Genomic DNA, 13,546 nt, shown 5'->3' with positions numbered 1-13,546 from the left:
GCGTGCCGCTCGGCCAGGCCTCTCCCCATCACCACCCAGAGCGCTGCTGCCAGCCTGGTGGCTCCCCCCCTTCTCTTTCTCATCACTTCAGTCTCCTCACAGTTTTCAGAGTTCCTACAAGAGGCAGTAAGATTTAGTAAATCATCCCAGCACACCACGAGCAAGATGGCCATTAGCTCCAGCGCTCCCCTGTATTCATCTACTGCTAACGCGCATGACAGGGAAGACGCTGGCTTCAGAACCAGCTGCGCCTGGGGTCCCAACCCCGGCTCTCTCTGCTGGAGTGGGAGAGTAACTTGGCCGTCAGTTAACAGCAAACATCCTTTGCCCTTGGTGTTATTAAGAAGCTTCAACATGACACCATGTAGTCCATCGCCTGGCACACAGCAAAACCAACAGACGCCGCTTCTCTTCTCCTTCATTAGTTGCTAAATTATTTCTTCACGAGCAAAGATAACCTAAGATTCTCCTCCTGACTTCTTCCAGGTCCATAGCTATTCCAGAAAAAAAGCTTTTTGATAGGCATGCTCAGTTTTACCACTGGTAGTCCTATTACCCTAGCTTAATTTTTCAAATGATACTGATCAAAAACTTCCAAACCACCACACTGGAGTCATGTAGTAACTTCTACCGTCAAAGGCCTCTTAAAACTCTGTTTGGTATCAAAAAGAACTAAAAATCAGGAGAGACATGCAGAAGAAACCTCTTGCCATGAGCTCTCCCTTCTACAGAAAGGGAATGTATGACAAATTTTCTCGCCCTGCTATGAGTGACGGAACTGACGCCCACAACCCAAGGCAGCGGTTCCTAGCCTGTGCGGACACCACTTTGAGAACCTGATGAAGGCTCTAAATGCCCCGCCCAGAAAAATGGCAATCTCACAGAGACACAAAACACTGCCTGGAATCTCAAGAGGGTCAAGGGCCCTCTGAAACCCACCCATCGACAGTAAGATAAGACACCTCAACCAAGAACCATCTAGATACTCCTCAAACCGGCAAAATTCTCAATTCAGATTTTGCTTCTTTAAGGAGCAATACATTAAAAAGCCTGGACAAAAACTCAAGAAGGTAAAGAAAGTTTTCTCATTCAACTCTTCACACCTCTCTCTGCCTTGATACAAAATGCTACAAAAACTAACACGGCTCAAAACCTGAAGAGAAGGTTCTCTCTTGGAAGCAAAATCTGAAAATAAAGATGTGCTCAGCGCCAATGCATGCGTTGGGAGCATGGGCAAGGCAAAAGGAGGTACAAAAATTAAGCATTAGAATATCTAGACATTTTGTTTTTCAGTCACCCTTTTTAACTTTCTCTGTGTATGTTCTTTTTTTTTTTTTTTTTTTACGGTGGCCTTCCGGAAAAAACCGGAAGACCTACTAGACAAATTCTAAAAGAGCTGTAACACTCTCTGTGTATGTTCTTAATGTGCATTATATATTTGTATAATTGCACATGTATACAATGTATACACAGATATGTATGTTACTTTTACAGACTGGAGTAAATTACAAAAAATGGAGATCCTGTCCTAGTAGACGACTTCCAAAATAAGTTTATCTAACCATAATTTTAGCTGGTAACTCTCCACAAATGAAATATCCCTTGAAAATAATTAACTTAGCCACTTGAAGCTCTTATACCTGAAATGAGAAGTCAGTTTGCAACTGACGTTAACTAAACAGTAGGGCTGAGATTGTTCTCTAGGAACTAGTTCTCCTTTTTGCTCTAAAAGTTTAATTCTCAAAGCTCCACATACTCCATATTTTTCTTCCTTAAATGGAAATAATCCATGTAATGTATTAAAGGAATAAAAATCAACTGAAAAACACTGGTAAGCATTTTCCATTATACAGTTTTTTTCCTATAATTAAGAGTTAATATTCTTCAACTCCTAAATATACTCAGCACTGAGCTAAATGCTTTACCTGCTCTGTGGCACTTACTCTGACTCTGGGAGGTGGGTTCTAATACTCGTCCAATTCTGGAGACAAAAACCCAAAATGCTTAGCAGTCACACAGATGTGAGTGAATCCAGAATTCAAACACAAGTGTGTGTGACCCCAGGGCCTCCACTCTTACTGCAGGGAGGCCACCTACCTCCCTTAAGTAACATATGTCATATACATGAGGTATATACTGTTGTATATTAGGTAATAATATAATAACCATAATAATATTGTTCAATTAATACATTTGTTATTGCTTAATTTTACTGTAACATAAAAATAAGATCCCATATTTGTTCTCATAAAATCTTCAAGCATAAAGGGTAGAAAAGTATTTTTAAGTAGTAAAAGAGGATGTCATTATTTGCATACAAAACAAAGAACTACCTTAGTTAGCACATTTGAAATATCTAGAAACTTTACTGTTCTTTTTCAAGCACTGCAAAATCTAATTCAGAGAAAACATTATTATAAAAGTTTTAAAGACAAGAGAAAATTTGACCATAAAAACCCTGCTCTGAAAGCCCATTAAAATATTCAGATATGCTCTCCTCTCTTCAACTATAAAAAGAAAGAAATCTGACGATCGGAAGAGCCCATGATTCAGTCCCCAAACAGCAGAAAAAAGGGATTTCACTGACTTAACATCTTAACTTCTGCAAAGCGAAAGTGATGAATCCCCCAAGTAAAAGGAATCCCTCTTAGTATGTCACACACAAAACCCACTCCATCCTCCCTCCGCAGGACAGGGCTCCTGCTAACCGGAAACGCGCAGAGTTCCCAGAACACAAAGCTACTCTCAAGATGTTAAGTGAACACTCAGCAATTTGATCCTTTAAAAATAAAATCGTCATTAAACAAGCTTATAATTTTGTGTAAATTAAAGTTAAAATTTGCATAGTCTGGATTTGGGGGGAAAAAATTTTTAATATTTAGAAAGAAAAAATAAGCGCCTATACTACTATTACTAATAACCTAGAGGTTAACTAACAATGTGCATTAATTTACTAACAAATATCTATTGAAAGCCTACTAAGTACAAGACACTGATGGAGGCCCTAAAGATAAGAGAACAAGGTCTCTACACTGAAGACTACATTCTAAAGGAGGAGGAGAAACAGATAACATACAGGTAAACAAAGATAGAACTGTTTCAGATTATAAATACAACGCAAGAAACGAGTGACAGTGAACTTCAAAGAAGGCTATTTTTAAAAGTCATGAGGGATGGTCCCTAAGAAGGGCCCATTTGAGCTGAAACTTGAAGAATAATACGAAGTCAGAGGAAGAAAGTTCTAGGTAGGAAAGGACCTCACCTTATGAGAAGATTCACCTGGCACTTTGACATTTGTACGCCCTGGTTGGGTGACATCCTGCTGAGACCCACACTATGATGACTTCTGTTTATAGCTGACAGTGTTCACCGTGAAGTGTCCAACACATATGTGCACACACACGGCTAACATGCTACTCAGAAAATAATAATAGCAATAACCATTCCCAGTCTCTCACTCCAAGCCAAACACTCTTAACCATGGGGAAAGAACAGGAATGGCAGGGCTAAATCTCTGAGAATCCGATGAAAGCAATGAACTCAAAAAACAAAACCAAACCCACATATACAGAAACATAACATAATTTTAGGAGGTTCTGAGAAGCCTGCAGTCCACCCACGATGCACACACCCTATCCCCAATCAGAAATCCGTGAACCTTGGTGAAGAACTAAGCAGGAATTATCACACTCAGACGGGATGGGATACGAATACACATGGCTACCCTACTTTAAATGATTAAAAAAATCAGGAACGCAGACTCTCAACATCTTTTGGCCCACATAAGACTCTGTATGGAAATTTTCTCTCTGCTATAGAGACAAACTATTAGGCTATATAAAGGAAAAATATTCCCGCCTAAAAGTGAATGAAATACCTCTTCACTACAACTGAGTATAATCTTTCACACATGAAAATGCTGTAACTTGACACTTGGTTTTGTGCAAGATCTTATAATTTCCTTCCATAAAGAAAAATACTGCCACATTGTTTCAAAGGCTGTGAAGCTGAATGTTCACAGCTATTAACTTAGGGGTGTTCTTCCAGTTCAAAAGCAAAGCTTATGATTAATTTTTAAAACCACAAAAACAATAAATAAATACAAATAAAACTACACACACACACTCAGATTACAATTTAGTTGTCTAAAGAACATACATCATGAATCTAAGCTACAAACTAGATCGATGGTTCTTAACTTTTTTTGATTCAGACACCCCTTAGAGAATCTGAAAAACGCTATGAAAATTCTCCCATTTAAAAAATGAACATACACATACAAAATGTACACTTAATTTCAGGCTGCTCAATGCATCTCAAGTTCAATCAAGGACTTAAGAATGTCTCTATCTTCTATATAAGATGATTCTGACCAGTTGCTTCCAGGAAGGGGAACTAGGGGAACTGGGTCGGGAGGAAGATTTTTCACTATACATCCTTTCACATCTTTCGAAATTTAAACAATATAACTGCATTCGCTATTCAAAAAACAAATGTTAAGGGGCTGGCCCCGTGGCCGAGTGGTTGAGTTCTCGCGCTCCGCTGCAGGCGGCCCAGTGTTTCGTTGGTTTGAATCCTGGGCGCGAACATGGCACTGCTCATCAGACCACGCTGAGGCAGCGTCCCACGTGCCACAACTAGAAGGACCCACAACGAAATATACAACTATGTACCGGGGGGCTTTGGGGAGAAAAAGGAAAAAATAAAATCTTTAAAAAAAAAAAAAAAAAATGTTAAAAATAAAAAGCACTACACTAAAAAATGTGGCAGGATACCAATGCAGTAGGTGAAAATCTCCTTTAAATAAAGATGTCGAAGAGTCTACTAAACTCAATACATTTGCAAACTGTTTCTTTGAATTTTTGGTTGAAAAAGGTTCATGACTGCAAAACTAGGCTTGTTTCATAATTTTCAGAGAAATTTCCAATTTCAACTTTTTGCTGAGAAAATATAAAAGTGAATAATTCCACATTACTCACATTCTAACTTCTGAAATCCCAGTTAAATAGCAATAGCCAGTATTTACTGAATGTGGCACTGCCACACCTATTGATTATTATTATCATCCTCATGTGATAGACAAGGAAACCAAGGCCTTCTGACCTTAGCTCACTTGCCCCTGGGAACCACAGCTAGTGAGTGAGCTAGGTCTCCTGCAGGCAACAAAGTCCATGTACTTGCCCCACGCGACACTTCATCACAACCTACAAGGAGGATGGTAAGCAGTAAAATAGAGAAGATCATTCCTTAAGAGACTAGCATCATTAGAAACACACTTTAGAGCACTAGGCCATTATAAAAATTGGCAATTATATCTGTATATTTCTTCTTTACACTACACAAAACGGATATAGATGAAAGAGAAGAATTATCCCATCCGGTAATTAGAAAAGCACAAAAACTAGTTTTAAATTGGAATTTTTAAAGTTCTCACACACTGTCATCCTAAAAAATAAAAATGTAAGTTGAATCATAAGCCTAGAGCTTAAAAAACAAATGTTTTCCTTAGAGAAGGCATGTGATAGAAACACAATGTTACTGATCTAAAGGTTTCAACACCACGAGGCAGTGTCTTTCTGCTGAATGGCAGGTACCTCCAGTCACCAGAGTCTAGGGACTGTTTAGTACCAAATGTCTACACTATCGGCAAAATGCCTCAGAAATATGTAAGGAATTGTGAGGCTAAAGATAATGATGCCACTTTCACTATAATCCCATCTTCAAACAGCTGGTCATTTTCAAAAACATATCACTGAAACCTAAACGTATAGAATCTTTTAAAGTTAAAGAAAGAAGGAAATATGGCACAGGAGGGTGGGGTGCGGAGAGAACATAAACCACCTAACCAGACACCATTACTACCACTACTACACCACAACTACTATCACTACTACCACTACTACACCACTACTACTACCACTACCACCACTACTACCACCACTACTACCACTACTACACTACTACTACTACTACCACCACCACTCACTATTAGTAGTATTATTAGTATTATAATAAATGTGTGTCTATTTGCCTAAGTGTTTAGTTCGATGGTCCTGATTCGGGCCTCACCCACATCACTGCCGCAGTCGGCTCGTGTCCCGCTGTGTGGGCACAAGGCAAGCACCCACGTCTTTAGCTTGTGACCAAGCACAGAAGGCGCTAAACTTCTACTGGATTTTGTTCATCAGTAAAACGAGTACGAGTCTTTTAAGCTCAAAAACTTTAGGACTCTTTGAAAACATTTTCAGAAGTATATAAAGATGGAGAAGATTTCAACGTCTATATTTCAAGGTTTATCCTGCAATTTCATATACATACACAGCTGAGGAAAAGCCAGGTCACTCACCGTATATTTACACAGAACTACCCGCTGGTGTTGCTTTCTACAGAAAATAACATTGGTACAAATCTCAAAACCCCACCTATTAGAAAAAGGTCAAAATAGATGAAATTTTCCTTTCACTTTATTACAGTTCTGCAAGTGAAGACACTTTTAAAATGCTAAGTATTACTTATAAGTCAGTCAAATATGACGATGCATATAATAAACATTTTGATCGTGCACACACAGAAAATAAGTGATCATTAATGAATACCTACTTCCAGATTAAAAAGAGGAGTTACATAATCACGAAGGTTATACAATTTCCATTTTCAAACTCCTCTAAAATTAAAGATCTTGAGGACATATCTTTTACTTTATTCTTTAAAGCAACCCACAAAATTCAACTACAATTTATATTGTACCCCCCAAATAAAATTAACTCAAACCTTCCCATTTAGTCAAAGAAATACTACAGAAGTTCAATCAATATCCATTATCATGTATATATAATTGATTCTGGTTTCTCCCAAGGAAATGACAAAAAGAAAAACAAGAACTTGCTCCTGTATGTTCTTCACATTCCATAAATTACTTCCTAAAGTTGGTGAGAGGCAACATACAACTAAAAGTCAACCCATTATAAGGAAAACAGGTGTCATTCAACAAACTCTTCCCAGTCACTAGAAAAATCAAGAGCAAATACACACTTCTGAAGTTTATAACTGATTGTACTTGTTATTCTACAGATTTAGAAACCTAATTTATGGAATACTTTGCAGAATATTTTTCCAGAACGTGCTTACTACACAAGAATCACTTTAGTCCGTCTGGAATTAAGCTTGTGTATATATGTAGTATTATATGGTCCTGTTGCTCTCCAATTCTCCCATGCTGGCAAAATACACAAGTTCACAAATATCGTATTCTTGGAGACCAGAATTCTTGGAAATTTTTCAATACTACCACACTTCACTAAAAAATGAGAAAAGGATATACAAATGGCCAATAAGCATGTGAAAAGATGCTCAACATCACTAATCATTAGGGAAATGCAAATCAAAACTACAATGAAATACCACTTCACATACATTATGATGATGGCTATTACCAAAAAAACAGAAAAGAACAAGTGCTGGTGAAGATGGGGAAAAACTGGAACCCCTGTGCACTGCTGGCAGGAACGTAATAAATGGTGCTGCTGCTGTGGCAAACAGTATGGCAATTCTTCAAAAAATTAAACATATGATCCAGCAAATCCACTGCTGGGTATACACCCAAAAGAAGTGAAAGCAGGGACTTGAACATATAATTTGTACACCTATGTTCACAGCACCATTATTCACAATAATCAAAAGGTAGAAGCGACTCAAGTGCCCATTGACAGACAAACAGTATGTGATACATACATACAGCAGAATATTATTCAACCTAAAAAAAGGAAAGAAATTCTGACACATGCTACAACATAGATGAACCTTGAGGACATCATGCTAAGTGAAATATGCAAGTCACAAAAGGGCAAATATTGTAAGATTCCACTTATATGCAGTACCTAGAGCAGTCAAATTCACAGAGACGGCAAGTAGAAGGGTAGCTGTCAAGGGGCTGTGGTAGGGGGCAATGGGGAATTGGTGTTTAACGAAGAGAGTTTCAGCTGGGGAAGATTAAAAAGTTCTGGAGATGGGTGGTGGTAATGGATGCACAACATTGTGAATGTACTTAATGCTACACTTAATGCACACTTAAAAATGGTTAAAATGGTCAATTTTTTGTTATGCATATTTTATCACAATAAAAAAAATGAGATAAGGAAAAACAAAATATTAAAACATGTGCCAAATTCTTCTCATGCATGCCTCTTTTACTACCCACAAAACCAATACCCTGGCGATGAGTGGTCAGTTAAGTTCTAATTTAAATGTTTACCATGAGCACCAAGAAATTAATATAACAAAAAAGTTTAAAATTCTTTCTAACTCTAAAAAAGTTTAATCTGCTTACTCAGAATAAAGTCCTTTGCCAGATATAGATGCTAATAGCTATTATATGTCTAGTTCAGATTAAATAAATTACTAAAAAACTCAATATGCCTCCCAACTTTGTATTTCAAGCATGGTTAGTTTTATCCCTAGAGTTTTTCCTTCATTATTCTTTCAAAGCCTCATAAAGACTATTTTCATTTTTACCAGAAAAATAGCTTTAGCCAAAATTTTCTCCCCCCAAATCATAAGAGCTAATCTTTACTAACCAGTAGATATACCATCCTTACAGTAATCAGTATTCACTTAGTTTCCACTAATTTCAAGTATAAACATTGGAATCTCATTTATGAATCTCTCTCCCCTAAAACGAAAAAAGTTCACACGGGAAAAATAAAAGCTTGAAATATCCTAGGTTAAATTTTGAGGATCTTTTCTAGTCAAGCTCCAGTTTTTCTTATAATGTCTTTTTATTTCATAAACTGTCACAGAAAGAAATGTTCATTAACGAACTAGTAAACCAGGTTTTCCAATTTCCTCTGAGCCACTAAAGTGCATTGTGTTGTTCAAGCCCCCATTCTCCTTACTCTAAAGTATTTAGCAGACAAAAATCTACCCTCACAGTTTCCATGCTACAAATGCTATGATCCGATACATTTCAAAAAAATGCCTGTTCATAGAGCAAAATAGATGAAAATTAAAAGGAACAAAAAGTATCTACATACCCAAACAAAGTTGAAAGGTCTAATTTAGAAAAAAGTTCTTATATTAAGACCTTGTCCTTAATTCAGTCCAAAGGAAAGAGAAGAGTAGTATTAAACATGTATAATCATATATGTTTTCTATTTGTACTATCTGAAAACAAGGATGCATGTAATCAATTACTAACTCACTATTTTTTCTTGATTTTTAAAAATGAATTCTTTCAAACATCATTTTCCATATGTAAGTTAATGGCACCATCGCTTCGACTAGCTCTACTTCCTGTGACTAAGTCTGTACAATTTGTGGTGGTTGTTGCATACAAAGTATATATCGAAACGACAACAGGAGGAAAAATGAAAAACAGACCCACACATCTTAAAGTTTCTCTAGCATTCAGTTTTTCTACTTATCAGTGTGAGAGATTCTCTTGATACTAAGTTTCTCTTCATTCGTCCACAGCAACTTATATTAAACTGAGCCCTTTAAAAAGGAAAAGTGGGTGTATCTGGTCACACACCTCTAACATCAACATGTCTGAAATCTCCCATCCTTTCAATTTGCAATACAGAATTTTAACAAATAGGAAACTCTACAAAAAGGAACTTATATAGAGATATAAAAAGATCAACTGAAAAGGAATCTATCACCTGGTTACGAGCCTTACCTTTTAGCAGCGGCAGAGGTGTTAACTCAATAGGCTTGCCTTGAGACCTAAACTGTGAGGAACTTTGTGACCTCTTCTGTCTGGCTTTTCTGACGGACTTCCGAGAAAATCCGTCTACTTTATCCACTGATGGAGGAGTAGTTGGTGCTGAGGACATATCCCTACTGAAGAGAAAGAGGTATCATAAACACAGTCCCCAGCTGGAAGCATACGTGTGAGTTACACAAATTCTAAATTTCCTATATACAACATTCATGAAGACGGAATATGTGATAAAGAAAGCAAATAAAAGTCAGTCAAGAAAAGCCACATCTTAGGGCCAGCCTGGTGGTGGAGCTGCTAAGTTTGCGCGCTCTGCTTCGGCAGCCCAGGGTTCGCAGGTTCGGAACCCCAGGCACAGACCTACACACCACTCATCAAGCCATGCTGTGCTGGATCACACATACAAAATAGGGGAAGGTTGGCACAGATGTTAGCCCAGGGTCAATCTTCCTCATCAAAAAATAAGAAAGAAAGAAAGAAAAAAAAATCATATGTTCAATGGGAAAACACAAAAATTTGGTGAAAAATAGAATATAACTACCATATAAGCAATATTGTAATTCTAATGTATTGTACTGCTCTTGCTATGAGAAGCATTAAAGATGCTCATTTAGACTTGAAGAACTCTTTTAAGCCATCTACTTATTTTCTAACTGCAAAGCTCTTCTCAACTTGAGATTCCTAAAGTAATTTTGGAGCTATCCTGCTGCTGGAAAAGTTCCATTGATACATTTTCCCAAGATATTTAATATTATGAATGGCTCTAGAGTTGAAACCCTTACTGTACTTCAAGAATCTACACCAGTGTATCACAGCAAGGTGAAATCTACAATTACTGAAACTATCTAGACATGACTTTTAATGCAATGGGCTGTGTTAGTTATGATAAACCACACCACACCGCAAATGAGGACAGGGTAGATTACTTTAAACAGAACACATAAAAGGCATAATTAAAATCATTTCAAAGAAGTCTCCTTTTTGAACGGAGCCGTCTTAAGTTATTAAATCTTTAATAAACAAAACTGTGATGAAATCGTGCACCAAAGTTGAAATGAAAACATAAATTCACAGCCTACTTAGACAACCAAGTTGAGTTCCCTTGAAGTTCATCATCAAAAATTAACTTTCATTCCATCAAACTGATGGAACTGAACAGTTCTTTTGGATTTTTTTAACCCTCTCAAATTATTGAAATGAAGGCTACTTCCTAAAAGTAAGAAGCACTAAGCTCAAATTCATTCACCAATTTAAACAGATGCCATCATTTTCATGGCATTGAGGCTCCAGGCAAGATTAATGGCAGACTCAAATAGAAATAATGCATATGGGGGAAACGCTGAAATGCAATTACTCACCTGTCATTCCAATACATAAGACAAGTGTTTTTCAATCTCTAAATAAAAGAGTAAGAGTTTCTTTCTGAACGTGTAAGAACAAAAAGTTACCTGGATTACCTGAATTCTAACAAAGTAAAAATAACAAAAAACATAAACAAAAAACAAACAACACCACATGATGTTGAGGTTTGGAATTTTGAAGTCTTCCTTGCTTCTTTTTTTGAAAAAAAGTTTTTAGAAATATACCTAATTTAGCCTTAAAATGTGACAGATTCAAAATGAAATTGCAAACTATGAATAGCTATAGAAGAAGTAAGATCACTTAAAATTTTTCATAAGGCTGCATCAGCAAGCAGCTCCACATCACATTTGTATGTTGTAAATTTAGGGGCTGCTTTTCCAATTTGGTATGTGAATTATTCAGATTTCATTTAACCCTAACAACACAAGATTTCAGTAAGTCCTATTCCTCCATCACACTTTCTGTCTCTTCTTTATTCCCCATCTCCCATTTCTAAAGATGATTTATCGGTACTAACTTTTAAAAAAAAAATCATTTGCCCCTTATGCCCGCGGCCCAGAACAAACGTCAAGGATCTCAACCCCAAAGCGCTGCAGAACTGAACGTGCAGGAGCAGCGGGTCCGTGCAAAGCCCGGGGAAACAGGTTTCGCCCTGAACCAGGGCGCCCGAAGCTTTATCATCCTCTGAGCAGCGGGCACGGGGCATTTCCAAGGCTCAGGATAATCCAAAGAGGGTACTGGGGTGGAGGAGAAAGGCAGGGAAGCGGTTTGTCTGTAGGGATGCTCAGATACTCCCTTTGCCTCCACCCCAGCCCCCACCCCAAGCCCTGGAGAAGATAAGCCGCTAAAGAATCCTCCTCACTACACCAATCCCCCTTTTTCCCCCGCCCCCGTCAGTGGATAAAGGGGGACAAGAATAGGCCTCCAATGCTGGAAGGTGGAGAAAAAGGGGGGAGGGGGACAGAGTGAACGAGAGGCATCATCAGAAGCATTTGCAGGTAAATCAGACAAGTGGGACGGGCGCTCCCTCTCCTGCACCCCACCCCACCGCACCCCTCGCCTGCCCGGGCCAGGCCTTCCCAGGGCCGGTGCCCTGCAGGTTCCCCAGGAGAATGGGGAGGAGGAGGGAAGCGGGCGAGCCGTGGTGCTGGAGGGACGAAGTTACCTTGAAGCTTCTGGGGAAAAATCCGAAGATGATCTGTGGTTTCGAGGGGCGGGAGGCCAGAGACAGGGCCGCAGCGGGGGCGGGTGGCGGGACTGGGACGTGCGGGGGGAGGTCCGGACAGCGGTAGGGAGCCCGGGGCGACGGCTGTCCGGCGCGGCGTCCCTCCGGTTCCGCGGCGGCGGCGCCTCTAGGCCTCACGGCCGGACCTGAACCTCAGCGCTGCGGCGGCGGCGTCCTCACGATCCTCCCCCGCGGGCCCGTCCCATCAAATCGGCACCGACCCCGCTGCGGCTCCGCCGGTGGCTCCTCGCTCACATTCCCGGCGGGCGGCGCCTCTGCTCGTAGCCCCGGACCCGGCGGCGACGGCGACGACGTGGGGAGGGGGGGAAGGGAGGGAGGAAGACTGGATCTGCAGCGGCAGCAGGAGGAGAAGGAAGGAGAAGGAGGAGGAGCCGCTGGAGCTGAAACCGCCGCTGCCAGAGCCGCCGTTCGGTACCCGCGGTGGGTTTCCGTCAATGCCCCTTTCTCTCTCCTATTGTCAATATCACCGGGCGGCTGAGTCCATGGCACACGCGCAACCGAACCTTCTGGCCAGCAGCGCCCGCCCCCGGCGCCCACTCACTGGCGGCTTCAAACGGGAAGCGAGGCCTCATTGGCCGGTGCCCGCCTTCACTCCCATGCCAGCATGTTCGGCTGAGAGCCGATCAGGGATTGGCGGCGGGGGGGCGGAGAAACAGGAGGGTGGGAAGAGAGGAGGCCGAGGATTGGGCTGAGGCGAGAGGGACCCGGATGCAGCCGCGCTCTCTGGCCGCGATACTGCCGCTTCCGCCGGGCGCCTAGGTGGGCTAGAGAGGAGAGCCGCCGGGGCCGGCAGGCCCGAGAGGAGCTCCTGAAATCCGAAGTGTGTGCCACTGGCAGATCGTTGGGCTGGGTTCCCGCGCAGTGCGGATTCTCTGGGCGTCGGTCGTCTTCAGCTAGAGGATTGCAAGGGCAAGGGTCGGCTAGGGGTGGGGGCGCCCCCTGGGCCCTGATGCCGCTCCGTTCGGCTGCTAGGGCGGCCCTTCTGGACCGGAGGAGTCCAGCTCAGGTCCGGAACCAGCGCCCCCGCCCGCACCCGGGCGCCACTGCGTGTGCAGACGGGCTCTGCAGCCCGCTGTGCAAGCCCAGCAGCCGCTCTCCGCTCAACCTCGTGGGAGGCCTGGCACCGAAATCTGAACCCTTGGGGCCCGGCCAAGGGCTGGGTGTCGCTTCGAATTCTCTGTCACCTCGTCTCCGTTTCCCTCAACCTCTGTTTTGAGTATCAG

The 13,546-nt window shown here is 41.1% G+C and overlaps 1 protein-coding gene and 1 non-coding gene across 3 annotated transcripts in view; both read right to left on the bottom strand.

The window, feature by feature from the left end:
* Nucleotides 1-12,831, bottom strand: part of LOC124233789 (serine/threonine-protein phosphatase 2A 56 kDa regulatory subunit epsilon isoform) — a 144,626-nt gene extending 131,795 nt beyond the window's left edge. Inside the window, exons 1-2 of one of the 2 annotated variants that reach the window (XM_046650991.1) lie at nt 12,243-12,831; nt 9,674-9,837 (exon numbers count right to left, since the gene is read on the bottom strand). In XM_046650991.1, coding sequence (XP_046506947.1) covers nt 9,674-9,830 — 157 coding nt within the window. In that variant the 5' untranslated portion in view covers nt 9,831-9,837; nt 12,243-12,831. The remainder of the gene's footprint in view (nt 1-9,673; nt 9,838-12,242) is intronic. The other variant, XM_046650992.1, reaches the window with a different exon arrangement.
* Nucleotides 1,346-1,407, bottom strand: LOC124233794 (U7 small nuclear RNA). Its single transcript, XR_006887144.1, has one exon. It is a non-coding gene; the product is annotated as a U7 small nuclear RNA (small nuclear RNA).
* Nucleotides 12,832-13,546: the final 715 nt, after the last annotated feature.

This window comes from Equus quagga, unplaced genomic scaffold, assembly GCF_021613505.1.
Source record: "Equus quagga isolate Etosha38 unplaced genomic scaffold, UCLA_HA_Equagga_1.0 226_RagTag, whole genome shotgun sequence".
Lineage (NCBI taxonomy): Eukaryota > Metazoa > Chordata > Mammalia > Perissodactyla > Equidae > Equus > Equus quagga.
The sequence above is the reverse complement of the archived record's forward strand: the minus strand, read 5'-3'. Positions and strand labels throughout refer to the sequence as shown.